This window comes from Silurus aristotelis (assembly GCF_946808225.1).
Source record: "Silurus aristotelis genome assembly, chromosome: 25".
NCBI classification, from domain to species: domain Eukaryota; kingdom Metazoa; phylum Chordata; class Actinopteri; order Siluriformes; family Siluridae; genus Silurus; species Silurus aristotelis.
In genome coordinates this window covers 17,396,187-17,422,990 of record NC_139598.1, presented here as the reverse complement: position 1 = coordinate 17,422,990, position 26,804 = coordinate 17,396,187, and the positions used below count along the sequence as shown (strand labels likewise).

Genomic DNA, 26,804 nt, shown 5'->3' with positions numbered 1-26,804 from the left:
TTGTGGTCTCAAGGTGGGAGGAGCTTACTCTGATTCTTCTGTCAATCACAGTGACACTAGCCAACCGTAAGCAAGTGTGAGTTCAGGTATGTGGAAGAGGGCCGAGAGCGATTTCCTCTAAATGCATCGTTTGTGTTGCGCAACAGGACACAGAGACGGCAGGAAGTAGCAAAACCAAACTGGGGAAAGATGGTAAGGAAGAAAAAATCCTCACTGTCGAATGAACCCGGATTGAGCATTGTGCTGTGCTTCAGGGAAGATCATTTACATCGCTTTACCACAAAGAGTGGGAAGAGCTCCAACTAGTCTGCATTTAGAAATATACATAATGATTCAATTCAGGAAATAGTACTGAGTGTAGTTTATACTTAAATATGACCTGAGGCAATGACAGATGACAAACTCGAGGTCTGCGAAGCAAAAACATGACTTAAGATGATCAGGAAGCCTATGGATCTGTAGATCTGTTTCAATTATCTAAATACAACTCAAATTTGGAAAAGGTTGGACACTGTGCAGCATAATAAAAACAGAATGCAATGATCTAATGATCTTTAAATCCATATAATATTCAACATTTTGATTTGACACATCAAAAAAAAAAAAAAAAGCAATAGCATGGCGTCTTCTGTCCGTATACATCAGTCACCTGAGGAGACCAGTTGCTGAAGTTTGGGAGAGAAATGTTGTCCCGTACGTGTCTGATACAGGATTCTAGCTGTTCATCAGTTCTGGGTTTCCTTTGTTGTATTTTTTGTTTTTTTGCCATTTCTCCAGATTCTTTTAAACATTTGATGATATCTACAGTAAATGATAAGATGTTCCTCTGTTATGCAATTTTATGTTGAAGAACATTATTCTGAAATTGTTCCACAACTTGTAGACGCAGTCTTTCACAGATTGCTGAACCTAATTTTTCACAAAATGTTTCTCCGACTGTTACAACACTGACGTTTTTACCAGACTTTTATTGCTCCATCCCAACTTTTTTTGAGCTGCGTTACAGCCATCAAATTCAAAACAATATTTTTTTCCTTAAAATGGTGCAGAAACAAGATGCAAGGAAAACATGCACCAAGGGGGCAGGAAGGTGCAAGACCATACCAGAGAAAGAATGATGGAGAAGGAAAACTTTACTGGATCAGAAATTAATCAAATGAATTGCAAGACTTCACATCCATAGGCCAATTCATTAAATAAATTAGAAGTGAGACACTAATGTCAATCTTCTGCCATGTTTTTTACTGGTGGTTCCAATGATAAAAGTAAGAGCTCCTTCACAATATACAGTATATAGAATATTTATTTCTTGCTCTTGTATCTGGTTCTTATTTGGACTTTGGATCTGTAGGTTGTGAGTTCAAATCAAAGCCACACCAAGCTGCCACTCCTGGGCCCCTAAGCAAGGCCCTTAATTCCATAACTGCTCAATTGTATGAATGAGATCATTTTAAGTCGCTCTGGATAACAGCCATGCCCTTTCATCATCATATAACTCCTGTAAGTGCATTTATCCAAAAGCAAAACTACTAGGGGCAGGAATTTCTGGTCATATGAGGGTTTTAAAATGACAAATATTTCTATTCCAAAAAATTATTCAAGAGAAGGAATGTTTCAGAGAATGGACGGGGTTTAAATATTCCACTGCAGTCAACCACTGGGGGGCCTCAGAGACATTTTGGCTTTGCTTGTAAACCCTGTTATACTGCAGATCTCTCTATACATATCTACAGTCTATTTACGGTTACTTTACAGTAATCAAAGTTGCCAGATTGTGCCGTGTTTTCACTCTCTATCAACCATAAACCTGACTGCAACTGATAATGTAACTGTCAATCTGCAAAATAATAAACAGAAGTAGTAAAGGTTCCCAAACTGTTCTGTAGTTTTAATATAATTCATAATTCATATTGGTTGAAAATCTGGAAATTTGGCAACCATTGATGAGCAATTAAGGTGTTTTTATTGACATACTTGCACTCCAGCTGTGATGTGATTCCACTCCCACATCTGGAGTACTGTACCTCTCACTCACACACAGCTCCTGTGTACATGCTGATTTCTTATGCTCAGATTTATTTTTATTTTTTTTGTGTGTGTGTGTGTGTGTGTGTGTGTGTGTGTGTGTGTGTGTGTGTGTGTGTGTGTGTGTGTGTGTGTGTGTGAGAGAGAGGGTGTGAGTGTGTGTATGTGTGTGTCAGTCAGTCTGTATCTGTGCTCATGTGAAGAAGCTGAGAGGTAAAGTTGGTGTATGTATGTGTATGTGTGTATATGTTTGTGTGTGTGTGTGTATGTGTGTGTTCCATGATGTTCTCCGTTTGCATCCTGCTGTGGATCGCTGTTCCTGCTGTATACGGGGTGAGAAATTTGTTTTTATTTCGTGTTTGCAGGTTTGGAGTTTGTTTGAGGTTCTGCTCCACAGACATCTCTGCTCATCTGCTCTGCTTTCAGACAGATTTGTACAGAAAGTCCTGAACCACATGATGTGGAAATGAGTTATGACTGTCTTTATTTCGACCTAATAACTCACTGTAATTGATAATTGATTAAGGTTAGATTAGATTAGATTAGATTAGATTAGATTAGATTAGATTAGATTAGATAGATGGATAGATGTAGATGTGTGTAACATATTTAGAGAGTATGGGATATGAAGTTACAGTAGTTAATTTAAAAGTTATACATAGTCTCTATGAATTAATATATAAAATATAGGCTATGAATTTACAATTATATACAGTAATAATTATCCAGAGCTGAATATACAGTTATATTAGGGATTCATGTGTTATCATTCGAACCCCACGCACTGTGATTTATGACAAAACTTATGGTTGAAATATTTGGCACACATCAAAAAAGAAAACGAGTCGGTCTCAGAAAGTAAAAACAGGAATAGAAATAAAGGGCATTTTCTTAGATGAAATTTTTTTCACTTCAGTTACTAAGCTTTGAAAAAAAATATATATATATATATAAATATATATATATAGGTAAGGCAAAATAAGATTTCTGTGTTATAGCAGCCAAGAAAAAGAAATGTGCAAATATATAAAAAAAAAAAAAAAAAAAAAAAAAAAAAAAAGTAGAAAGCCATGGATGGATGGATGGATAGGTCAGTCGAACAGACAGACAGACAGACAGACAGACAGACAAACAGACGTCTGTCTGTCTGTCTGTCTGTCTGTCTGTCTGTCTGTCTGTCTGTCTGTCTGTCTGTCTATCTATCTATCTATCTATCTATCTATCTATCTATCTATCTATCTTGGGGACTGATGCTTTAAAGAAAGCACACAGAACCTTTTGAGGCGCTTTATAGCACAGTTTTTCACTAACAGTTTCACGTGTCAAACTTGAAACTTACAAAAGATCTTTATTATTATGGTTATTTTAATAAACAAATATGTGCTATATTTAGTTTCTTTTTCTAAAACCTTGTGCTATATGACACACTTGCACTGAAATTAGAGAAAACTGTGTTAGTAGACTTTTTGACATAGTAAAGTCAGATATTCGTAACGTTTGACATGTGATTGATCAGGTTCTGCATAAATCACACTGAGAACATTCAAAACGTCAGAATTTTTTTTTTCATCATCACGAATTGAGACTAAATTAAGCCTTAAGACTCGATCACAAATGTGAGAACCAGCCGTCATTTTTGGTGCTGACAGCCGCATGTCACACTCCAACATCATTCCAGATGTGTGTGTGTGTGTGTGTGTGTGTGTGTGTGTGTGTGTGTGTGTGTGTGTGTGTGTGTGTGTGTGAGTGTGTTTAAGATGAAAGAGATGTCTTGTAGTACAAATGCATATCACAGCTCACAGCCGCTTTAGACCTGATTTTAATGCTTCACTTGTCTTTCTTTGGGTTCTGCACAGGAGTAGAACTTTTCACCAAAACCATCCATAATGGTTTCATATGAATGAATCAGTTTATAACCTGCTTCTTAGAATTGGGTTCTCTGTCCGACTGTTCAAAAAGATGGAAGGAAGGAAGGAAGGAAGGAAGGAAGGAAGGAAGGAAGGAAGGAAGGAAGGAAGGAAGGAAGGAAAATAATAGAAATGAAGGAAGGAAGGAAGGAAGGAAGGAAGGAAGGAAGGAAGGAAGGAAGGAAGGAAGGAAGGAAGGAAGAAGAGAAACTAATAGGAAGGAAGGAAGGAAGGAAGGAAGGAAGGAAGGAAGGAAGGAAGGAAGGAAGGAAGGAAGGAAGGAAGGAAGGAAGGAAGGAAGGAAGAAGAAAAAATAATAGGAAGGAAGGAAGGAAGGAAGGAAGGAAGGAAGGAAGGAAGGAAGGAAGGAAGGAAGATAATAGAAATGAAAAGAGGAAGGAAGGAAGGAAGGAAGGAAGGAAGGAAGGAAGGAAGGAAGGAAGGAAGGAAGGAAGGAAGGAAGGAAGGAAGGAAGAATTGCATTTGGTTTTGGTTTATTCCTCATTTCAGTTCCTTGTTTGAGCAAAGCTTTCTGAACAGCACCACACTGACACACTGTTCATTTGTCCTCTATTCAGCATTCCATTAAATGTAACACACACACACACACACACACACACACATTTTACTACTACTGTAATGGAGTACGGGACACGTGATGACCTCACAGTTTTGTTCCGTAACTGTCTCCTATCTGACCTCAATCTGGTGTTTTCTGCCGAAGCCATAGATGAGAGACAAACTGCAATATTTGGTGTATTGATCCACGGGTTTAGTAATAAATCGCTCTGCTTGCACATGCTGTCAGAATGTCCTCGTCGTCATTCTGTTCCTCGCCCTGGCCTGACAGCTGCTTGGTCTATCGCAGTCTCCTCCTCTCATGTACAGGTTTCATCTATATTCATTAGAAAAAAATGGGTGTGTAAACTTGTAATGTCACCCGCAAAAAAAAAAGGTCAAGGAGTGTCACTGAGTGTCAGCAGGAGCACAAGGAGTTGTAGAAGATACAAAAAGACTGTCCACGAACGGGGAAGTGACAGCAAAGTGCCATGTAGATTAACGGTCTCCTGACTGGCATGCGACATGTGTGCCGTTTATCAGTAATATTAATAGTAACTTACTGCTTTGTGTAGTACCACCATGCTAGCATCCATCTTTATACCTTTAACATTTAAAGTCCCGGTTTGACTTTAACGCTTCTCGTAATGCTAAGTACTGCTGCAGAAGGTAGGTCTCTAGATATTCAAAGACTGCTAGAGACTCAGCTGTTCTGGCTTCAAGTGGAATTTCATTCCACCACCAAGGTGCAGAACAGAGAAGAGTCTTGATGAATGTTGTTAACGTACCTTGAGAGATGGTGGCAATAGACGAGAGTGGTAGAGGCTGGATGGAGCATGGTGCACTGTTTCATGAGAAAAGTGCCCTGAGGTAGAGAAAAGAAAAGCAGGGTTGATTATCTGTGGTTGCCCCAAGATAGTGTGCACTGACTGAACCTAAGATTGAAGAGCTATACAGTTGAATTGCCTGAGAAATTTAATTGACCTTAAAATGTAATCAACGCTGCTGCAGCACTGTGCAAAATCACAATGTAAAAATATACATTGAACACTTTTATTGTATTTTATTGTCTTCCTGACAGAGTGTTTGGGTTGAAGGACACATTGCCACAGAAAGAGAAGGCAGAGGCTTCGAACCGGACAACTGGACCTCAAATCTCATAAACGCAGACACTCATCAAGCTTTTCTTGAGAAGCTCAGAAGCGAGCAGAAGCCGGAGGACGGGTCTGTGGATAATGAGGGCCTCCAGCCCTCAAACCAGCAAACCAAAAGACGTCCGGCTTTTAAACCCGGAAAACTGAGGAAGATGTTTGGCTGGGGAGATTTCCACTGCAGCGTCAAGTCCACCTTCCTGGAACTTCTCATGAAAGGGAAGATCGTGGACCACGGGAACGGAACCTTCAGCGTCCACTTCCTGTGTAATAGCACCGGCGTCGGGAACGTCAGCGTCGGCTTAGTGCCGTCCCCCGAGGCGGTGGAGTTCGGACCGAGGCAGCAGGAGGTTGAGGAAACCGTGGAATCGAAGCTGTTTAACTGCAGGGTCGTGTCAGAAAAGTCGGAGCAGAGCACAAAGGGCGTGCGGTGCAGCTATGACCCGTCAAAAAGCTGTGAGCATCGTCAGACCCACAGTCGTGTTTCCTGGCTGTGCTCCAAGCCGTTCAAGGTCATCTGCGTGTACGTGTCCTTCCACAGCGCGGACTACAGACTGCTGCAGAAAGTCTGTCCGGATTACAACTACCACAGCGATGCTCCCTACTCCCGCTCTGGATGATCGGATAGACCAGATACCTGAGAGGACAGTCAAGACCCTAAGACATCAATACAATTCTGTACCCAGTTACTTCAATGGAAAGTTAATCCTGAAAAAAACATTCAGGATGATCGTGTAGAAATTCTTGTGTTAGTGTTAAACAATGTGCAAGCTAGCAAGCTACTGTAGCTAGCAGTTATGCTAGTAAAAAAAAAAACTCCTAAGTAATTGTTTATTATGTTGTGCAATTATTATAATCGCGATCTACAAGACTACAGTCATGTTCTCTCTAGTCCTGAACCCTCACTCTGTGTGTCTCACTACATTTAATGTACACATGATGGAAAATGTACAATGCTAGTCACGTCTTGGTCCAAACAAGGTCCAATCTTTTTTTGCTACATGCTTGTGGTTTGCTTTTCTGTTCCTGTTAAATCTCTGACTACATTTAGGAAACCATAGACATCAATTAGCATAGAACAGAATCCAAACTTAACCGAGACAATATATTTATTAAAGCTGCTGACTGTCGCCCTGTTCTAATGATGGACAGATTCCATATAAGACTTTTTGGTGTGTGTTTCTTTTTTGAGTGGACACGTTTTGCACCCCACACACACACACACACACACACACACACATAAACGCTGTGGCACTTTGTTGAAAACGAAGCTGTTCTTTATCACACCGTGTCAGCAACCTCGTCTGAAAATTCTCCCCAAGTGCTTTTTTTCTCTCTGATGCCCCGTCTGCACATCTGTCACCGCTGACTTTGACAAAACAGTAAAAGTATTTTAGAAGACAAATTTCCCATCGGTATGAAGCAAAGTTGACAAGAACACGGGTATAACGTCGTGAACAGGCCGCCCGGTTTAACACCCGAGGAAGGGTTTTGGGAGGAACTTGAGGCCTCGACGAGGCACCACCTGGCGCCCTAGACGCGTACAAAACGTCAAGGTTTCGTCGTGTGTAACGTGTCACAAGATGCGGTCTGTTTTCTGATAAAATGTTTTTAACTAGATTCCAGACAGGACACACGTCAGCTTGTCTCGTTTGTCTTAATTATTGGTGTCAGAGGAAAAAACATCACATCAGCGTTCCAAGTGAGGAATCACACATGCTGTCTCTCAGATGTACTTGATGGAGCCGATAATGAATTTCAACATGACTGTAGTTTTTTTTTAGTCCATAACTTCTGAATTTAAGAGCAGACATAAAATAGAAAAACAATGCATTTACATTAAAATGAACAATAGAACATTATGTATTTATATATATGTTACTGTACTGAAAAAAAAAATCACACTGATATATGAATATGTATAAGAAATCATGGGACTTTATGATATGCAGCCATTTGCTAAATCACTGCACAGCAAAACAAGAATATATCAGATGACGTTTTTTCCTCTCGTCTAGGACAGACAGATATCAATGGTCAATGTCCTGAACAGTACTATGGCTATGGTGGGGTCATTTAAGTTCCTGGTATCTACCAACTTTGAGCACCAAAAGTGGGAGACCCATGAAGAAGCCTGAGCACGAGGGAGCTGCTGATGAACTTTTACTCAACCTGTCTGGTTTGTTTCAGCTAATAAGTCAGACATTAGAAGGCTACAGAGGACATCCTGGGCTGCTTAGAAGATGATCTGTGTTGGCCATGTTTGCTGGTCACTGTGTCTGCTGGAAAACTGAGTTTTTATTTAGTTTGCTGTGACCTTTGGCACCTCCCTCACACTCGCTTGTTTTGGCTCGTCTTCAGATAAACTTCCTTTCTGTTCCCAGACAAAACTTTGCCTAAACCAGCTTTTGTGGAAGGTCAGCTCGTTGCTCTCACAGTGCTTTCTCTATTCCATACATGGACTCATACTTGTCTTATCACATTATTGTTTCCCAGCCAATCATTCATCAGTGTGATATTTACATTTTGGTGTAAAGTCATAATAAAGAGAGACTTTGTTAGTAGAATCTGTGTGTTTGAATGATCTTTTGCAGCTTTCTCGCAAGCTTTAAGAGAAGAAGGTGTTTAGCTGTTTGTGTAACTGGATCTAACAGTTTCCTGGTGTCAGAAGTGGAGGTGAGGATTGGGGTTTTTTGCCTCTGGGTAGATGCTTGTAATCCTAATTAAAAAACACATGCGTACCCTGTGTAACTTTTCTACAGCGTTCTGAAGAGTCAATTGGTAATCCTTAAACCCTATAAAGTTAGAGACCTGGAATCTCATTCCCACCTCACTTCCAGTGTTCAAGCTCGGATAGACTCCTGAACCAACAGGACTAAATGATTTGATGTGTGTTATTGAGGACAGTCAGGAAAAACTGAATATTTTACCGGTCACTATTTTTAACATGGTAGTACACGGTTTTGTGTGTAGGCACAAAGATTTGGGTAGTTTATTTCACTTTAATTATAAAGAAATAAGTTTTAATGATTTTTTATTATAACTTGGCTTGGCTGTGAAATCTCTCTATATATAAAGAGCCAAATGTTTCTCGTGTCATGAATCGATTCAGGATTATATTTTTGATGTAGTAAAAGAATCTGCAAATTAAACTTTATTTCCAACATATATGTAAAAGATAGAGATAAGTTACCAATTTTCTTTTGTCTTGGAGGATAAGTTTGGATAAACTACTTTTAAAAAAGAAAGAGAAAGAGACCAAGGAACAAGGAACCGATTCGTTCCACACGAGTCACTTGTCAGCCGAAAGGGGGGGGGGGGCTACGTATGTCGGCGTGACGTCATGACGCACGGCCATCAGCTGGGACAGCGGGACAAGCGGAGGAGAGAAAAACAGGAGAGATGCTTTAAAAAGGAAAAATATAAAGATAAAGAAACACACAGCAGTTTGAAAGGCACGAGGTAAAAAAAAAAATATAGCAATTAATTAGTTTACAGTCTGTTACGGTTTTTATTTATTTGTGGTTTAATGCCGGACCGGAAATAGTGTTTATTTATCTTGTGTATATAAATGCGGCAGAACATTAAAGCGTGAAAAAGCTCATTATTTTATAAACTACAGATAAGTTTATAATTTAGTGTGCATTTGGTCGTGTGAAGGAATATTAATAGATGTAAGGGAAAGTGTTTGTGCAGCTGCTCAAGCGGTTTTACTGCAGGTGAATGAATAAATGATGAATGTAGAGGCCTTGGTGGGAAATATGCGCATGCGCAGTAGGTAGTAGATTGACAGTGCTGAACCTGATACCTGTGTGTGTGTGTGTGTGTGTGTGTGTGTGTGTGTGTGTGTGTGTGTGTGTGTGTGTGTATTACATTATTCCCAAAAGTCTATTCTCTTCATTTCATAGTGTTGCACTGCTTCCAGTATTGTTTGTTTATGCTAAAGTTTCTATCCAATCAGATTTCAGCCGTCACATCACATATCACAGTAAGTCCTGCAGAAACATCCAGTGCAAGCTCTTGCTAAATTCAATCCCCATGTTGCTTAAAGCTGTTGCTTTAGATTTCGAGTCAGCCATCTAGCAGGCGTCCAATAACATCTGCATTTTTCACATCCTTTGTTTGGAGTATAAGAGAGCTCACTAGTCAGATCTCGCAAACCACATCTGTAGCAAACTGCACAAGCTCAAATACATTTGTGTGGATTTAATAGATGTTCTTTTATTCCACATTGGCTGACAGAGAATACATTTATTTGGTTGCAGATACACTTACAAGGACGTTTACAATACGGACATTTAAAGAAAAAATGGAAGTTGTGAGGAAAAAAAATCGGTTGTTGAGCTTTTTCATGAACTGTTTCTACTTTGGTGTTTTCTTTCCTGTAGAACTGAACAAAAACACAACTTGCCTTCGTTTAACCCGAGGTGGTCTTCCTGCTGGATTTATCTTTTCCCAGTCATCATCCGTCCTGTTTATGCAAATTTTTGCCCGTGATCCCAGTTGAGACAGATGTGTGCTGTAACAGAAAAAATTTAATCGTGTATATTTATTCCCCTGTTCGTATGCATTTCCTCTTTCAGCTCGTTCGGAGACATGGACAGTGGACACTGGTACGTATTTGAACATATCATTCACTAACGACAGAGTGTTATCGTCGTACATAAGAAGAGCGAACGCTTTCCAGGTAATGAAGTGTTTGCGTTCGTTCCGAAAGCGGTCACGCCCGGGAGAACCTCGAGCACTTGCTCCAGACTCAGGACTCCTCGGTGGTGAACAGGTTTCAGCAGAAGTTCTGGAAGACCAAACAGACGCTGATTAAAGTGACGGGGAAGAAAGAGGACGAGCACGTGGTGGCCTCGGACGCCGACCTCGACGCCAAACTGGAGGTGGGAACAAACCGACGTGACACGTGAGACGTGAGACACACGTTTTTTTAATGCACCGTGTTTCTCCATGGCAGGTTTTCCACTCGGTTCAGAGGACATGCATGGAGCTCCTTAAAGTCATTGAGCAGTACCAGAGGAGGATCTGCCGTACGTAGTGTTTTTCTTTCTTTTCTAGAACACGTCCTGGTATAAACGTCCTGGTTCGATTACCGTTTCTATGGTAACGGGTCATTCAGGGCTGCTTTAATTCGACTCTATGTTTAATTGCTGACCGAGAGACGTTTCGTTGGAGTAAAAAGGGAGGTGTGGCAGCCTCAATGGTTAAGGCTTTGGACTTTGAAACAGACGGTCATGAGTTCAAATCCCAGCACCATCAAAGCAACCACTGATGTGCCCTTGACGAGGCCCTTTACTTAACCGCTCAGTTGTAAGTCTGCCAAATGTGGGGAATGAAAATGACTAGATGTTTATTGTATTGTCTCCAGTGCCAGCGTTTTTTGTGGTTTTTCAGTAACGTGGTGAGCTGCATTTTTTAAATCACGTTACCTTCAAGAAAGAAAAGAAACACAAATCGCTTGAAAACGTCCCACACCATTAAGCTTAATAAAAAATAATACCTTTCCTGTTTTACCCAAAGATAGTTAGAGGAACATAATGAACTCTGCCGTTACTCCGTGTCAGTTCTGTCTCAGGAGGAGAACGAGTTGGGACGTTTCCTGCGCTCTCAGGGAACCCAGGACAAAAGCCGAGCGGGGAAGATCATGCAGGCGACGGGGAAAGCCCTCTGCTTCTCCTCTCAGCAAAGGTGAGGGTTTGACCAAGCTACTTCTTTCAACACACACACACACACACACACACACACACACACACACACACACACACACACACACACACATAATCTGTTATAATAACAGATTTTATTTGCTTTGTAACAGCCAACATGTCTCATTATTCTTATTGACTGATTAAATGTAGGAATTTAATTCAAAAGATGATGCACAGTTTAAGTTACAAAAAAATGCCCATAATAGATCAAATAAACGTGTTGGAAAAGATTAATGTCTGGCACTCCTGTGAACTGACCACCACACAGAATATGAAGAATATCGTCTAATTATTGAGAAATAATATCGAGATGTCACACAAGGACAGTCACGATGTGCCACAGTCCTCTCATTATTATTGCTTATGTAATAAAATATTTATTGCGGTTGATGTATGTATATGTTTGTAATTTTAATAGTTTGAAAGCGACAATGATTGCGTAAAATAAACGTCGTTCTAATAAGGCTTATGGTTTCGAACCCTTCCAGGCTGGCATTGCGCGTCCCGCTCTGCCGCCTGTACCAGGAAGTGGAGACGTTCCGCTACAGGGCCATCTCAGACACGTGGCTCACCGTGAACAGGATGGAGCAGGCGAGGACCGAGTACCGTGGAGCTCTGCTGTGGATGAAGGACGTCTCTCAGGAGCTGGACCCCGACACGCACAAGCAGATGGAGAAGTTCCGCAAGGTACGAGTCGTTATGGCAGAACGCTACCGAGTAACGACAGTCAGAGTGTCGGGGTGCCGGAACGGTTAAAGGTCCGGCGTGTGTTTTTTTTGGGGGGGAGGGTTTGGCGCCCTCTATTGTACGAGACATATTTTACAACTGCAAAGAATTTGTTATTTTGCTTGTAATTTATTTTGTACAAATTGTTTCCAGAATGTAATTACTGGTTTGCAAATATTAAGGATGATATGAGAATTGCTCCAAAGCAACTGAGGACAAAGTGTGATTTATTCCAGCTCTAGAAAAGGGTAAAGCACAATTAAAACCGATCCCAAAAAATACAGACCGGACCTTTAAGGTAAAACATGTACATCAACGAAGAATCGTAACTGATTCCAAACGGACACGAAGCAGCAGATGCGATGTCTTTAGGGAATTGTTGCTAAACATTTTTTTTGTCTCGTCCCCTCGGCGTGCAGGTGCAGGCTCAGGTGCGTGTCAGTAAGACCGGCTTCGACAAGCTGAAGACCGACGTTTGTCAGAAGGTGGATTTGCTGGGAGGCAGTCGCTGTAACCTGCTGTCTCACGTCCTCACTAACTACCAGGTGCGTCTCTCCGTCTCAATTAGATTAAAAAAAACTTTCACGTGCGCATTTAACGGATTTGACTCATGACGTTTTTCAGACCACGCTGTTGCATTTCTGGGAGAAAACGTCTCACACCATGGCCGCCATTCACGAGAGCTTCAAAGGCTGCCGGGCGAACGAGCTCTCGGCGCAAAAGGTCAGAGTCTCGCAGAACGTCCCTGTTTATTTAAGAACGAGATCATTACGGACAACAAGCCACTGTGTGTGTGAGGTTTCTAATTGAAAACAATGTAAGATGGTGCAGAGGGCAGGGCATAAAAATACACACTAATTTAATTTGCGTTTATTTGTAGAGCGCTTTTAACAATGGACATCGTCTCAAAGCAGAGATAAAGCGCTTATAAAGTTGTATAAAAGATTGTAGAAGTTTGTGGCAAACTGTAGCAAGAAAAAAACATGAGAGGAACCAGACTCGAAAGAGAACCCGTCCTCATCCGGGTGGCACCGAATGTCCATTCATTACAGTTCCATCATTGTTTAGGTGTTCAATGATGGACGCTTAAATACAGAACCGTTCATGCAAACTGTGGCCTAGAGCCATTGTAGCAGACTGATAATATTAATTCCAATCCAAATCCATCCTCAAAGTTCTTAAGTTGCTCAGTAGCCTCAGGAAACTTTAGGCTGTTGATTTTGAACCATTCAATGTGTCTCCAATTGAAGAGAAAATCCTTAATAGAAATCTATTTGACGTTTGTTTGGTTTGTTACAACCAATCACGCACGCAGGAAAACGAAGGATCCAATAAGGGAGCGAAGAAACGGACAAAGCAAAAAATCGAGAAGAAAACGGGGGGCGAGGGGTCGCGTCCCGCCATCGAAAACACGTGAGATTTTCTCCCATCGTTCCAAGTTTCCCTTTCGGTGTTTGCAGTTTGACACAAGCGTTCGCTGTGTTTTTCGCAGGCTGATTCAGGTCGAGGACGAGGATCCGAATCGGGGCGTGAACAGGACAGGTAGAACAGTACATTATTAGACATGTGTGCAGCACGTTAGAAGCGATACATGAATTTGAACCTTCTAGAAAATCGATCTCCTCAAAGCGATTGAAAAATTCTGTTTAGGAGGTGGCGTCGGAGCTCAGGAGGTGGACGGGGAGACGGCGCTCACGGAGTTCCTCGGCTCGGCGGAGGACACTGATTTCTCGCGAGAGTGGAAGGACGTGTTCGGGGACGACGAGAGCACGGACGAAGGCTCGTCTGAGGTCGCGAAGGCTCGGCCCGATGAGGAGGAGACGTCGTTCTTTCTTCCGTCACAACTCCTGGACCGGAACCTCCACGACCTGCAGTCGGGTACTTCAGAACACCGAACAACATCGAATGCAAAAAACAAACAATAACATTTGATATTAAAAATAATAGATAAAATATTTATATTAATATTAATTTATTAATAATTTATGTCTCCTTTATTCTAGAACGGACCACAGGCAATTCACAAATCTCCTTAGGGACGAGCGATCAAACGGCTGGCGCCGAGCAGATCGCATCCAAACCGACGGCGAGAGGTAGTGCACGACTCCTCAGTGACACCACACTCTATACATGTCCACTGACACGTTTCCATTGATTTAAGGATAAACTTGCGACAAGGGAGCGAATATCGAGCATGTGCTTTGGAGCAGGGCAAAGTTTTCAATGCCAGTGGAGAAAATGCTCCGGATTCCACAGATTTAACAGAATCCAAGCGGAAATCCTTCAGCTTCAGAAATTATCCCGTCCTTTTATTAGCTGTCAAGTCTTCGATAATCACCGCTGACCCCGTTTTGTTTGCATCTGATGACGTGGTGCGCTTCTTATCGCAACCTTTTCTCCACTATAATCTTGGTTTTGTTTTTCCAAAGAATCCCGTATCAGAAGCGTATTCTGTATTAGGCCCGTATCTTGTTTTAGTGCAAGGTTTAATCCGAGGTTAAGGTTTTAATTACTATTTTAAGGTTTTTTTAAGCTACAAACGTAATTAGTTTGACCAGTCATGTGTGTTTGTTGTTCAGATCGCTCCACGTGGTTCGAGCTGCTGGCCGAGCTGGATCCTCTCTCCAACCCGGATGCGGTCGGCAGAACGGACAAGGAGCAGGAGCTCTTTACCGCCTGAGAGCCTTTCCGACAAATTCAGTCCTCTATTGGGGGGAGGACACTAGGTTAAGCACCATACAATCCCAAGAAGGATGGACACGTACCCACTCACCGCATGCTTCGAACGTCAGATCAATAACGAAAAACAACCCTAAAACAGCGCGCGTGAACCTGCTGGAGTTTTGATTTTGTACCTTTTTCCTTATTTAAACACTAAAGGAGGCTTTTAAAAAAATCACTGACGTGTCAGCGGTTTTGCGCAAAAGGTTTGATTGCGTTTGGCTTCGAGTGCGACACCTATAAGAGCTTTTCTGGAATCCTAGAAGCAGTGCAGGGTCGCAGTTATATTTTATTACTATATATATAGTTATATTTAAATCCCATCCGAGACCGAATCTAACGCTGAACTCCAAGTCGAACGTGTCCTCCTACGCCACGAAACAAAAGTCGCCGAACATCCGTCCATTATTCATTATTTCCGAATATTCCGTGAAGTATTTTGCACGTTTAACGAAGGCACGTTATTGTTTGTATAACTGCGAAGCATTACAGTTTTTTTCACGTCGACGCCGCAAGTCGCTTTTAAGTCGTAAAAACGGATGGGCTTCTTGCGCTCATGTACCGTAATTAACAGAACTTTATTGAGAGCATGAATCTGGTGTATGAAATAAAAGCTTGTTTCAAACTGAAACCTCTGTCTTGAACTCTTACATGTGCAACAGTGAGATCGCATTCAGTCCTCATGTTCTACTAGATTTTGTGGCGATTCATTCATCCACAAGGGTGTTAGTAAAATCAGGTACTGATGTAGGTGAGGTGAGGAGGCCTGGGGTGCAGTCAACGTTCATCCCAGCGTTCATTAGGGTCGGAGTTCGATAGCAGGAGATCGTCTACCCCAGATCCACGACATCAGCAAAATAATAATCGAACGACATGAAGATAACGTTAACGGTTTACTCTGGACTTTTTCCAAAGCACTAGCGGGAAGTGAGGGAACTTTTACGGCGATAACATTTACAGCATACGCCCTCATCCGGAGAGTCGCAATCATCTCATTTATACAACTGAGCAATCGAGGGTTCACGGCCTCGCTTAAGGGCGCAACGGCGACAGCTCGGTGGTGCCGGGGATTCAAACTTATTGATTTAAAATTATTGATTTTACTACTATTTGTAACAGGAAGTAACGAACAGCGAATCATGTATAGTTCCCACATTGTTGAGGTGATCAAATGTTCCCGGGGAAACTGTTGATGGCATCAACATCGGTAACTTCACAGATCTTTTATCTGTTCATGTAGCACAAGGACTGATTTTTTCAATCAGGACTGGACAGGGACACAAAATCGGCCCATTGCAGTCGATCACAAACACTACCATTTTTGCACGCCCTCGAACATGTACTCATATTCCATAAAAGCACTAAAGCCATATAATAATAGGTAGGAAAGAGTGCGAGTTGACACATTAAATATTTTTACAAAAAAAAAAGTTATTTATTAATACAATGAAACTAGAATCCACACTGATAAATCCTAAAGCTAGTTCTGACATCCATCTTATATGTGCCTGTGTTTGAGGGAGAAAAAGAAGAGAATGATCAATTGTGGGTCAGATCACTGTTTTCCATTGTTTAGTGTTAAATAAACTGTAAACTCACTTAGTCAAATGCGTGCGGTCACCAATTTACCTGATTTTCTCTCGAAGTTTAATGTACTGTGTGTTCAGGCAATTTTTTAATGAGCACATCTTTTTTTAATGGAAGGTTGTGAATGATGTGTATGGTGTGTGTGTTGCCATCCTAAGTATAGTCTAGAATGTGTTATGAAATGTGACTGACTTTAATGATGTCCTGTAGCCCAATTGATGGTGACTTTGAAAGAAAAAAGACCAAAAGAATGAAAGAAAGTAAAGTCTAATATGTGTCCTGAGGTATCCTTCCTTGTCCATTTTCAGTAGGTGGTGTTGTTAAGAGAAAAGGCTGTACTGCTTGTGTGCTTCTGTTATCAAATATTTGATTTAATTTGGCAAAGAATGGCACTGGGCTGCACGCAAGCTTTTTATTAATTGTGTGCTTTTGTTTTTTGTGATCAGGACAGATGATGCTGGTGATGAGGCTGTAGAACAAGTTTGAGGTGTGGTTGCTTTTTGGCTGTCCATCAGATGTTGTCTGAGGGCACCAGGTTGCCGGTCGTGTCCAACTGCATGCATTTACAGGTACAAGCTGAAACAGGGCACTCGCTGTGGTCTCTGAAGAGGAAGAGAAGAAGAGGGATGGAAGTATGGAACTAGACACTTGACACTACTGAAGGAAATGTGGGCAGGTTGGCTCTGAAGGGGGTTCATTCCTGAACAATGCTGGCTAAAGAGGGAACAGACTTGTGCTATGGCCTGGTTACGCACCTACCCAGACAGTTTAACCTTTCTCCCAAATGAGCCCGATTTAAAAAGTGGTTGCTCTAATCAGTCATTAGATGCACTTTTGTCTAAATGCACACAGGCCCTCGAACTAACTGGTTTCTAATCCTGACTTTTTCTAATCCCTGTGATTTAAATGAATGGCACACTCACCTGAACCAGCTGAGAGTGTGACCAGCGTGGCCTCCGTGTCGACAGTTGTGGCACCAGGTGAACCAGTTGTTGAACTGAGCCAGCTTCTTTTCTCTCGGAAGGTCCGCTTTCTCGTCAGACTTCCCCGCACCTGCCCGAGGGGAGAGCGACTCCGTTGGTGCCGCGGAACTGCGTGTTTTATCGCCTCGTCGATTGGAAACTACCCTCGGTGGTGTCGCGCGTTTATTGAAGGTTAAAGAAGGAAAAACCCGTAAAAATTTAAGGAACCTATAAAAGAAAATCGAAACGCCCTGGAACACGATGTCCCTGGTTCTCAAATGAACATTAATTTAAAGCAGATAAGTTTCTCTGTAAAATACCCGGTTTGGTAAAGTGTACAGACCCTCGCATTATTCTGTTATAAACGCGGCAAACCCGATGCCTGACCGCCTCCATCCGACATCCGCTGCAGTAGAACCAAATGCTTTTGGACAAAAACGTGGTACAGAAAAGTGTTTCTGACACGCCTCCGTGGCACACGTGCAAAAAAACGCTCGGTGGACGTGACCGTGAAGATTTTAAAGGCTTTACATTTACATTTGCGGCATTTAGCAGACGCCCTTATCCAGAGCTTTACCTATCCCTCCAACAGATGGGGCAAAAGTACACGCATCCTTCACTGAAGTAGAAGTACAGACACTGCTTAAAGTTGAAGTACTGACTATACCTTAGTAAAGAACTACAAGTCGTGCGGGAGACGCGTTAGGCTTCGTATACCGAGCGCGTGCCGGTCATGCGGTTACCTGCGCGGGAGGATGCCGGCGTTCCCATGTTCATGAGGCACAGGGCGCAGCGCGGCAGGGGTTTTCTGCAGCCCGGACAGCTGGTGACCTTCGACTTGGCAGGCGAGCCGCCGACCCCGTACTGACCGAACCCGCGACCCTGGTGGGGTGCGGCTGAGCACCCGAATGATATGGACTTCCCGCAAAAGTTGCAGCTCACAAACACCTGAGCAGACGCAAAACACAAAAAATGTCTTATGACGGCTTCCACGCAAAGCTTACAAGAAGTGAACAAAAGACAGGGTCTTGCCTGAGCGAGAGGCTTGGAGCTGGGGTCCAGCTTGCTCCTGTGGATGTCGAATTCGGCCCGCTTGTGCCAGAACCTCCAGGCGTCCAGCAGGTCTCGGTAGTTCTCGATCCAGCACTGTACGCGTGCGTCCTTCACCACTTCAGGGCTCGATCCCTGACCACACACACAACGAGCCTCGGTCACACTTTTGCTCTTCGAGTGTCTTAATATATACAGTGAGGAAAATAAGTATTTGAACACCCTGCTATTTTGCAAGTTCTCCTACTTAGAAATCATGGAGGGGTCTGAAATTGTCATCGTAGGTGCATGTCCACTGTGAGAGACATAATCTAAAAAAAAAAAAATTTTAATCACAATATATGATTTTTAAACTATTTATTTGTATGATACAGCTGCAAATAAGTATTTGAACACCTGTCTATCAGCTAGAATTCTGACCCTCAAAGACCTGTTAGTCTGCCTTTCAAATGTCCACGAACACTACATTTATTATCCTAAATTAGATGCACCTGTTTGAGGTCGTTAGCTGCATAAAGACACCGGTCCACCCCATACAATCAGTAAGAATCCAACTACTAACATGGCCAAGACCAAAGAGCTGTCCAAAGACACTAGAGACAAAATTGTACACCTCCACAAGGCTGGAAAGGGCTACGGGGAAATTGCCAAGCAGCTTGGTGTAAAAGGTCCACTGTTGGAGCAATCATTAGAAAATGGAAGAAGCTAAACATGACCGTCAATCTCCCTCGGACTGGGGCTCCATGCAAGATCTTACCTCGTGGGGTCTCAATGATCCTAAGGAAGGTGAGAAATCAGCCCAGAACTACACGGGAGGAGCTGTCAATGACCTAAAAAGAGCTGGGACCACCGTTTCCAAGGTTACTGTTGGTAATACACTAAGACGTCATGGTTTGAAATCATGCATGGCTCAGAAGGTTCCCCTGCTTAAACCAGCACATGTCCAGGCACGTCTTAAGTTTGCCAATGACCATTTGGATGATCCAGAGGAGTCATGGGAGAAAGTCATGTGGTCAGATGAGACCAAAATAGAACTTTTGGGTCATAATTCCACTAAACCTGTTTGGAGGATGAAGAATGATGAGTACCATCCCAAGAACACCATCCCTACTGTGAAGCATGGGAGTGGTAGCATTATGCTTTGGGGGTGTTTTTCTGCACATGGGACAGGGCGACTGCACTGTATTAAGGAGAGGATGACCGGGGCCATGTATTGCGAGATTTTGGGGAACAACCTCCTTCCCTCAGTTAGAGCATTTAAGATGGGTCGAGGCAGGGTCTTCCAACATGACAATGACCCGAAGCACACAGCCAGGATAACCAAGGAGTGGCTCTGTAAGAAGCATATCAAGGTTTTGGCGTGGCCTAGCCAGTCTCCAGACATAAACCCAATAGAGAATCTTTGGAGGGAGCTCAAACTCCGTGTTTCTCAGCGACAGGCCAGAAACCTGACTGATCTAGAGAAGATCTGTGTGGAGGAGTGGGCCAAAATCCCTCCTGCAGTGTGTGACCTGCTGAAAAACTACACCTAAACCTGGTGAAAAACTACAGGAAACGTTTGACCTCTGTAATTGCAAACAAAGGCTCCTGTACCAAATATTAACATTGACTTTCTCAGGTGTTCAAATACTTATTTGCAGCTGTATCATACAAATAAATAGTTAAAAAATCATACATTGTGATTTCTGGATTATTTTTTTTTAGATTATGTCTCTCACAGTGGACATGCACCTACGATAACAATTTCAGACACCTCCATGATTTCTAAGTGGGAGAACTTGCAAAATAGCATGGTGTTCAAATACTTATTTTCCTCACTGTATATAATAACAATTGAATATAAATAAAGTTAAATAAATATAAATAAAATATATTTTATAAATATATGATTCTAAATGAATAATTATACTGTTAACATGCTGTTTTGCTCTTGCTGTAGCTCAGTGTTTTGTGATGTATCTCTGTGTTGTGTTACGCTTATTATCCTGTTTTCTTGGTTAATATTCAGATTAGGGCTGTATATAGAGATTATTTTAGTAATTATTAAGTAGTACTGATTATTCTAACGATTCAAGTAATCAGATAAGAAGTACTTTTTATTCATGAAAGAGCATTAAATATACAAGAGAAAATAAGATGCGTCTGAAAAAATGATTAATGTTTTTCTTGCAATTCTGACTTTATTTCCCTTCAACATCCAACATTTGATGGTTACACCTGTTGCCTACCCTGAGCATGCAGAAACTGGCGGTCTGCACGTCTCCCGTGTGGTCCACGTAACTCTCCATCAGGTCCACCCCGTCCTTCGTCAGACCCGTCAGCAAAATGCCCTCCAGGTTTCCCGCCTCCTTCATCTCGTCCGTCAGCTTGTCGACGTAACGGGACAGCTGGGGCGCAACAAAAAAAAGAAAGGGAGGAAAAAAGAAAGAAAAAGAAAAAACGAGTAAGAATATACTTACGCTCGATCACATGCTTTTTTTTCCAATGCTACGTAAGTAAATTGTACTTTAAAAATAACTCTCATCGTGGGAACGTTTCATACCTGGTTGTCGTTGAGGAACATGCAGGCGAAGGCCACCCTGTCTCTCACGGCCACGCGGCTCTCGTACTGTTTAAAGACAGAGAAATCGAGACTTATTGCCACGTCTGGTCGCCACGCCCGTTGCCGCGCTTCTTGTTACCTACCAGCACGCCATCGTACGCCCCCGCTTCGCTGGTCAGGAACGCGAACATGGAGCACAGGTAGGGCTTCTTCAGCTGCAGCCTCAGTGAGCCGCACATCTCCCTCCACAGGGAGTTTTTCTCGTCCGTGTATCCCGACAGAGCCATGGCCACCACGTTCAGGTTCGGGTCACCTGGACAAAACAGTTTTTGATTGAGTATGCGTTACTTATAGAGATTACTACGTTGTATCTTTTTTTTTAAAAAGTGGCTTTTTCGGGGGCGTCTTGCTTTACACCACAGTACATGGAAAACTCACGTTACTCAGGCTCAAAACGTGTGAAAATGTGTCCGCGTCTTTCCGTCTGAGTCTCCATAAACGGTCGAATGAGACCAGAAATGTTCAGGCGTCCCTTTTTTCGTACCGGTCCTCTATTTTCTTTTTGGTACTATTTGGTATTATCGTTTTGTAACTAATAAAGAAAAAATAATCTCAACTCCTGTTTTCGACTCCGAAACCAAAACAGTAAGATTTACGGGACAGTTGAAAACAGGGTGATAGAAATACGATCCTCGAGTTTCTAATTGGTTCGGTCAATTACTTTCGAGTCTACGCAAAACGGACAGGCGTGTAAAAAGTCGTTTCCGGTCAATGTGTTTTTGTTTTTGTCGAACCCATCAAACGAAAGCCCAAAGTCTACTCTTCGGCCGCCTCTCCACTTGCTCGAGTCAAACAGTGCTAAACACAGACCTGTATTTCGATGCAACCAGACTACGTCTCGCGCTTTTAAATACGGAACTCGCAAAGAATCGTAATCCGAAATCGACTGCTTAATACACGGAGTCTGCAAGAAAACTGGTACCTTTTTCCGCCTGAGCGCCTTTCTGGAGGATCTGGATGGATCGGCGGATGTCGAGGTTGAAGAGTGCAACAGAGGCGGCTCGCTCCCACTCGCCCTCCTGCTCAAGAGACCTGAGAAACGGCTCAACGTCTACGTCCGGCCCTCGTCCGATCCAGCCGCACAGCCGCAGGGCCAGGCCGCGCTCCTCGCCATGGTACTGCGTCGCATCCGCCGTCCTTTCCGAGCCCTTCCAGCGGCGCCGTGACTCCGTCGTGCCTGCGGGAGAGACGTGGGTCTCGAGGTCGGGGTCGTCATGCCGTTTACAGATTCACTTATATATGAGCTACTTACCGGAGCAGGATTTGACTATGTTCTTGATGCCTGAGTAGATCAGAGACTGTTTGTTTCCCTGCTGTCTCTGCTCCGTCTCCTCGGTGTACTGCTGCATAAGTGATACTCGTATAGGAAACATTACAAGTGACTTAGAAAAAAACGACAGTAAACAAGCGACTCGTTATTGGTCTCGTAAAGGATATAATGCAAAGTGTACCAGAGGGACCTGATCTGCGGGTCATTCCCGCCGGCCAGCAAGTGGTTCCTCCACACTTGAACGGTGTCGTGGCCGTAGCGGGATCGAGCGCGCTCCCTCATTTTAGTGGCAACGTCCTTCTCGGCGGCGACGTCCCCTGCGTCCTCCGCGCACTCGTACAGGTGTCGCCCGCACGCCCAGACCAGGTCCGTCGAGGAGCTCCAGGCCAGCGAGACGCGCTCAAACACGGTGAAGTCGCACATGGAGCGGTTGGGCGCCACCACCACCATGCGGTTCTGGGTGGACGGATGCCAGGCAAAGCTGCTTATGACAACGTCGCCTCCTGGCTGCACCCCGCGTTCGATCACCGTGGGCTCGCTTTCATCCGAGCCGACAGGGCCCGCGGGCGCGTGCTGCATGTCATAGAGGCGCACAACGTTGGCGTCGCGCGTCAGGGTGGCCAGGAGGCCAGTGCGCGTCGGACACCACGCCGCTTTGGTCAGGGGCTTGGCCTGCTCAGGGAGCGTGAACACCGGCTTCTCAAATCGCCGCAGATCCCAGATGGCCACCTGGCCCTCGAAGAAGGACGCCACACGCTCGGGGAAGTGCGGATCAACCGCGACACCCTGAACGGCTTTGGTGTTCACAAAGGTCTTCTGGCTCGTGTTGCGCAAGTCGAAGATGGCCAGGTTGCGATGCATTCCGGCCAGCAGGAGTTTCGGGTGGTCTCGGGGCAGCCAGCACAGAGACAAGCAGGCGTCGTTTTGTCCCAGCTCGTACAGCGGTTTAGTGGCTGCCGCGCACGGGTCGGCGTCTCCGGAAAGGCGCGGCTTCTCGGCCTGCATCGCTTCGGGCGGGTGTCTGCCGCCGACGTCCCAGATCAGCACGGAGAAATCTGCCCGGTGCTTGTCGAGTCCCGCTGCGAGCCAGTTGCTGTCCGCGGGATTCCACGCCAACGTGTTGCACTGGCGCGCGTGCTTTGGCACAAACTCCTTCCCTGTCAGATCCTTGCCTTTGGAGCCGTGGCTCTGCCCGAGGCCAGTGAGGACCACTCGGCCGTTGGCCTGACCCACAGCCAGCAGGCACTCCGGCTCGGGCTTTGGGTACCAGGCAACGCATTTCATGTACGGCGTGTCCGAGTTGACGGCCAGAAGCGTCGCCGCCGTCTCCTCTGACAGCTGCAGAGCGCCCCCTTTGGCCTCCGAAGTGCCAGCGGGCCCGATCCGGTACAGGCTCAGCTCGGAGTCGCACACAACGAACCGGTCGGCATGATGCGGGGACCACAGGATATCCGGCTTGGAAGCGCTCATCATCGCGTTCGGCTACGTTTGCCGATTTCTCGATGCAAAGTCAGTCGGTCGGACAGGTTTAACTCTTTCAGGATGATTCCATGAATCCGAAAAAAGAACAGGGCACTATGGCTGGTCCGCTACATAGTGAAAATTCTGTGGTTTGGTACTCAGTCTTGTTTGAAACCTACAATGAGATAAGAAACGTATCACCAATTAATCTACATGTATATATAATAAATAAATACACACACAGATAAATACATACATATATATATATATATATTATGGGCGTAACGGTATGTGTTCATACTGCGCAAACCCAATGTCGCTTTTGGTCATTGCCAACATTTTTATGACAGTCTAGTGATATTAAAATCTTTCTTAAATATGGACATTTGTTAAGAGAATAATAAAATGAACATATCTTTAGAAATATGTTGTGGTGGCTCGGGCATCTGTTCCGGATGCCTCCTGGACGCCTTCCTGGGAAGGTGTTCCGGGCGCGTCCCACTGGGAGGAGACCCCGGGGAAGACCTAGGACACGCTGGAGAGACTATGTCTCCCGGCTGGCCTGGGAACGCCTTGGTGTCCCCCCGGAAGAGCTGGAAGAAGTGTCTAGGGAGAGGGAAGTCTGGGCATCTTTGCTTAGACTGCTGCCCCCGCGACCCGGCATCGGATAAGCGGGAGAAGATGGATGGATGGATGGATATCTTTAGAAAATAAAATATTAAGCGTTAAAACATTTCTGTATTGCTCAAATGTTAAATATTTAATTTCATTTGTCCATTAATGTAATTTGATTTAATCAATTTAATGCATCAATTTTTAATTGATTACTCTATTTAATCGATATAATAAAAGAGGTGCATTGCAATCTATTATCGTCTATTTTATTTTTATTTTAACAAAGCGGGAATTTTAATTTAAATGCTTTACAAACAACGCAAACTGTTGACGTTCACAAATGTGAAGAATAATAAACGACGTGAATACAAAATGACAAGCAATTTTATTTTGTGCATTTCGTCACTATAACTGTACCGAAATGAAACCGTGAACCGTGACTTAAAAATCGAAGTGCGTACCGAACTCACGGTTTTGCGATTCACCCAAACATAAATAAGTGTCAGCTACAGTAGGTCCAACATTCATATCGTTTCCAAAGTATCGCGATACTGCGTGATATCGCGAGACTCGCCTTTTACTTTCAATATATTGTAACGTACGTGTCTTTGAAATGTTTTCAGTGGTTTTACCTGAACATAAAGTCTCTACAATCTCCGGTAAATCACCAGACGGCTGTTAGCATGAGCAGGGGGATGATAGTAAGCGATAAGCGGCTAGTTCCGCTAGCCAGTTCCGCTAGCGCTCAGGGAGTTACACTGCAGGAGTTCATCCAAACCCGGTTTGGATTCTGAAACGTTTCAATGCGGATAAACCGTGACCTAGGCGGCTACGAGTCTGAACTAAAGAGGGTTTTTGTTGTATAGTTTACAAACAAACTTACACACACACACATTCCCTGGCGGGTCCTCGTCACGTTGATGATGCGCGTGCGTGCGCGCTTGTTGACGTCACGTGACGCCGTCCATAGACAGAGGCGTTTCAGGGGGAACTTTACATGCACTTAATGAGGACCTCATGCAAATCTTCACATGCATGCATGGTGGTCTGGGTGGAAATCTTCATGAGAAAGGCTTTGTGTGTGTGTCTGTAATAAAACCTGCAGCACACATCCTAAATCAATAGCAACCTGCAAGACATCCCAGTGAACATGTTTCAGAAAGATCTCATCCACCTGTGAGATTTGTGGACTGCAAAAATGCAAGACATCTGCACTGATTTTATTATTGGATTCACTCCAGGTTCTTTGAGAAGAATGTTGAAACTGATGTCGATACAACATATCGCCAAAAGTATTGGGTCACCTGAGCCATCTCCATGAAGATCTGGTTTACATGGTTTGGAGAGAATCTGGAGTGGCCTGATATAGAGCTCTGATCTCATCCCTTACTGAACACCTTTGGGATATTTTGGAACTCTAATTGCACCCAAGCTCTCCTCGCCTACATCAGTACCTGATTTTACTAACACCCTTGTGACTGATGATGTCCACAAGCACATTCCAAAATCATCTTGGAACATTTTTTTAGAAGAGTGGAGGGAATTATAAGAGCAAATTGGGACTAACTGTGGAAAGAGATGTTCAAAAAGCACATACCGTACTTATGACTAGGTGTCCGCAAACTTTTGGCAATATAGTGTATAATACTGGGGTGTTGGTCAGACATTTGTGTATCTGATGTGTTTTTTTTTATTATTTTCAAAATTTTTTATAAAATAAAAAATAAATGTAATAACATTTTATATATATATATATATATATATATATATATATATATATATATATATATATATATATATATATATATATATATACTGTATACACACACACACACACACACACACACACACACACACACTGCCTCGGCATCTCAGAAGCAGAAAGGCTGTGAATTTATTATTCTTTCATCTCGATCGGTCAGTGTGATTTATGGTTGTCTGTTCCTCCGTAAAAATCCAAGGAACAGTGTTTTGTTTCTTTCCAGTTCTTTCCATGGCCTCCTCTGTTTTCTGGCAGCACAGTGTTCCGCTGAGGAAACTCTCGCCCCCGATGTCGAGGAACACAGAGTTTTACTGTAACACCGTGTACAAAAATACAGATTGGGGAAAAAACAAGTAGTAGTTGTAGAACTTTCATTCATTTTCCCTGTAACAGTCAAAACACACGCAGTTAACAGACGTCAGTATGAATGTAAACACTAATGTCTCCGATTTACGTTTTCGATGTTATTCAAAGTGTTATGGGGTCTCATTGGGCCTGTCTGTCGATAGCAAAGCAGAAGATGTTATTGTTATAATATTGTTATAATAAAAATCTAATATTATAATCGCGGTTTATTCACTACGACTTGCTCATTTGGAGCGTTAAAGTGTTTGTAGAAGTTTTAGAAGAACGCTGGAGGTGAAGGCAGAGGAGTTCAGTAATAGTAGTAGATTTCTGTTCTTGGATGATGGA

At 43.3% G+C, this 26,804-nt stretch overlaps 3 protein-coding genes and 1 long non-coding RNA gene across 15 annotated transcripts; 2 read left to right on the top strand and 2 right to left on the bottom strand.

Moving 5' to 3' along the window:
* Positions 1 to 1,943: 1,943 nt before the first annotated feature.
* On the top strand, positions 1,944 to 6,763 carry LOC310720094 (neurexophilin-1). 2 transcript variants are annotated; one of them, XM_083530435.1, is made up of 2 exons: positions 1,944 to 2,358; positions 5,572 to 6,763. In XM_083530435.1, exons 1-2 carry the CDS (start codon positions 2,272 to 2,274, stop codon positions 6,259 to 6,261), a joined length of 777 nt encoding a protein of 258 aa, XP_083386561.1. In that variant the 5' UTR covers positions 1,944 to 2,271; the 3' UTR covers positions 6,262 to 6,763. The 2 variants fall into 2 exon arrangements, with proteins under 2 accessions (XP_083386561.1, XP_083386562.1); XM_083530436.1 differs by lacking the exon at positions 1,944 to 2,358 and adding an exon at positions 5,091 to 5,212 and having other exon boundaries at positions 5,287 to 6,763.
* LOC310720097 lies at positions 4,381 to 12,905 on the bottom strand. Its single transcript, XR_014531657.1, has 4 exons — positions 11,443 to 12,905; positions 10,053 to 11,352; positions 5,275 to 5,355; positions 4,381 to 4,827 (listed from the first exon to the last, which is right to left on the bottom strand). It is a non-coding gene; the product is annotated as an uncharacterized lncRNA (long non-coding RNA).
* On the top strand, positions 8,995 to 16,389 carry ica1 (islet cell autoantigen 1). Of its 2 annotated transcripts, XM_083530432.1 has the most exons (13): positions 8,995 to 9,103; positions 10,225 to 10,254; positions 10,359 to 10,530; positions 10,605 to 10,677; positions 11,212 to 11,335; positions 11,844 to 12,042; positions 12,501 to 12,626; positions 12,706 to 12,804; positions 13,397 to 13,494; positions 13,574 to 13,623; positions 13,732 to 13,959; positions 14,085 to 14,174; positions 14,661 to 16,389. In XM_083530432.1, exons 2-13 carry the CDS (start codon positions 10,238 to 10,240, stop codon positions 14,759 to 14,761), a joined length of 1,377 nt encoding a protein of 458 aa, XP_083386558.1. In that variant the 5' UTR covers positions 8,995 to 9,103; positions 10,225 to 10,237; the 3' UTR covers positions 14,762 to 16,389. The 2 variants fall into 2 exon arrangements, with proteins under 2 accessions (XP_083386558.1, XP_083386559.1); XM_083530433.1 differs by lacking the exons at positions 8,995 to 9,103; positions 10,225 to 10,254; positions 10,359 to 10,530; positions 10,605 to 10,677 and adding an exon at positions 10,797 to 10,850 and having other exon boundaries at positions 11,172 to 11,335.
* Positions 16,216 to 25,345, bottom strand: mios (missing oocyte, meiosis regulator, homolog). 10 transcript variants are annotated; one of them, XM_083530424.1, is made up of 11 exons: positions 25,225 to 25,345; positions 22,441 to 23,909; positions 22,256 to 22,354; positions 21,926 to 22,180; positions 21,087 to 21,256; positions 20,944 to 21,009; positions 20,630 to 20,788; positions 18,384 to 18,536; positions 18,095 to 18,299; positions 17,313 to 17,511; positions 16,216 to 16,991 (listed from the first exon to the last, which is right to left on the bottom strand). In XM_083530424.1, the coding sequence occupies exons 2-11, from the start codon at positions 23,744 to 23,746 to the stop codon at positions 16,901 to 16,903; spliced, it is 2,703 nt and encodes a 900-aa protein (XP_083386550.1). In that variant the 5' UTR covers positions 23,747 to 23,909; positions 25,225 to 25,345; the 3' UTR covers positions 16,216 to 16,900. The 10 variants fall into 10 exon arrangements, with proteins under 10 accessions (XP_083386550.1, XP_083386551.1, XP_083386553.1 ...); XM_083530425.1 differs by having other exon boundaries at positions 25,229 to 25,329; XM_083530427.1 differs by having other exon boundaries at positions 24,811 to 25,324.
* Between the last annotated feature and the right edge of the window lie 1,459 nt (positions 25,346 to 26,804).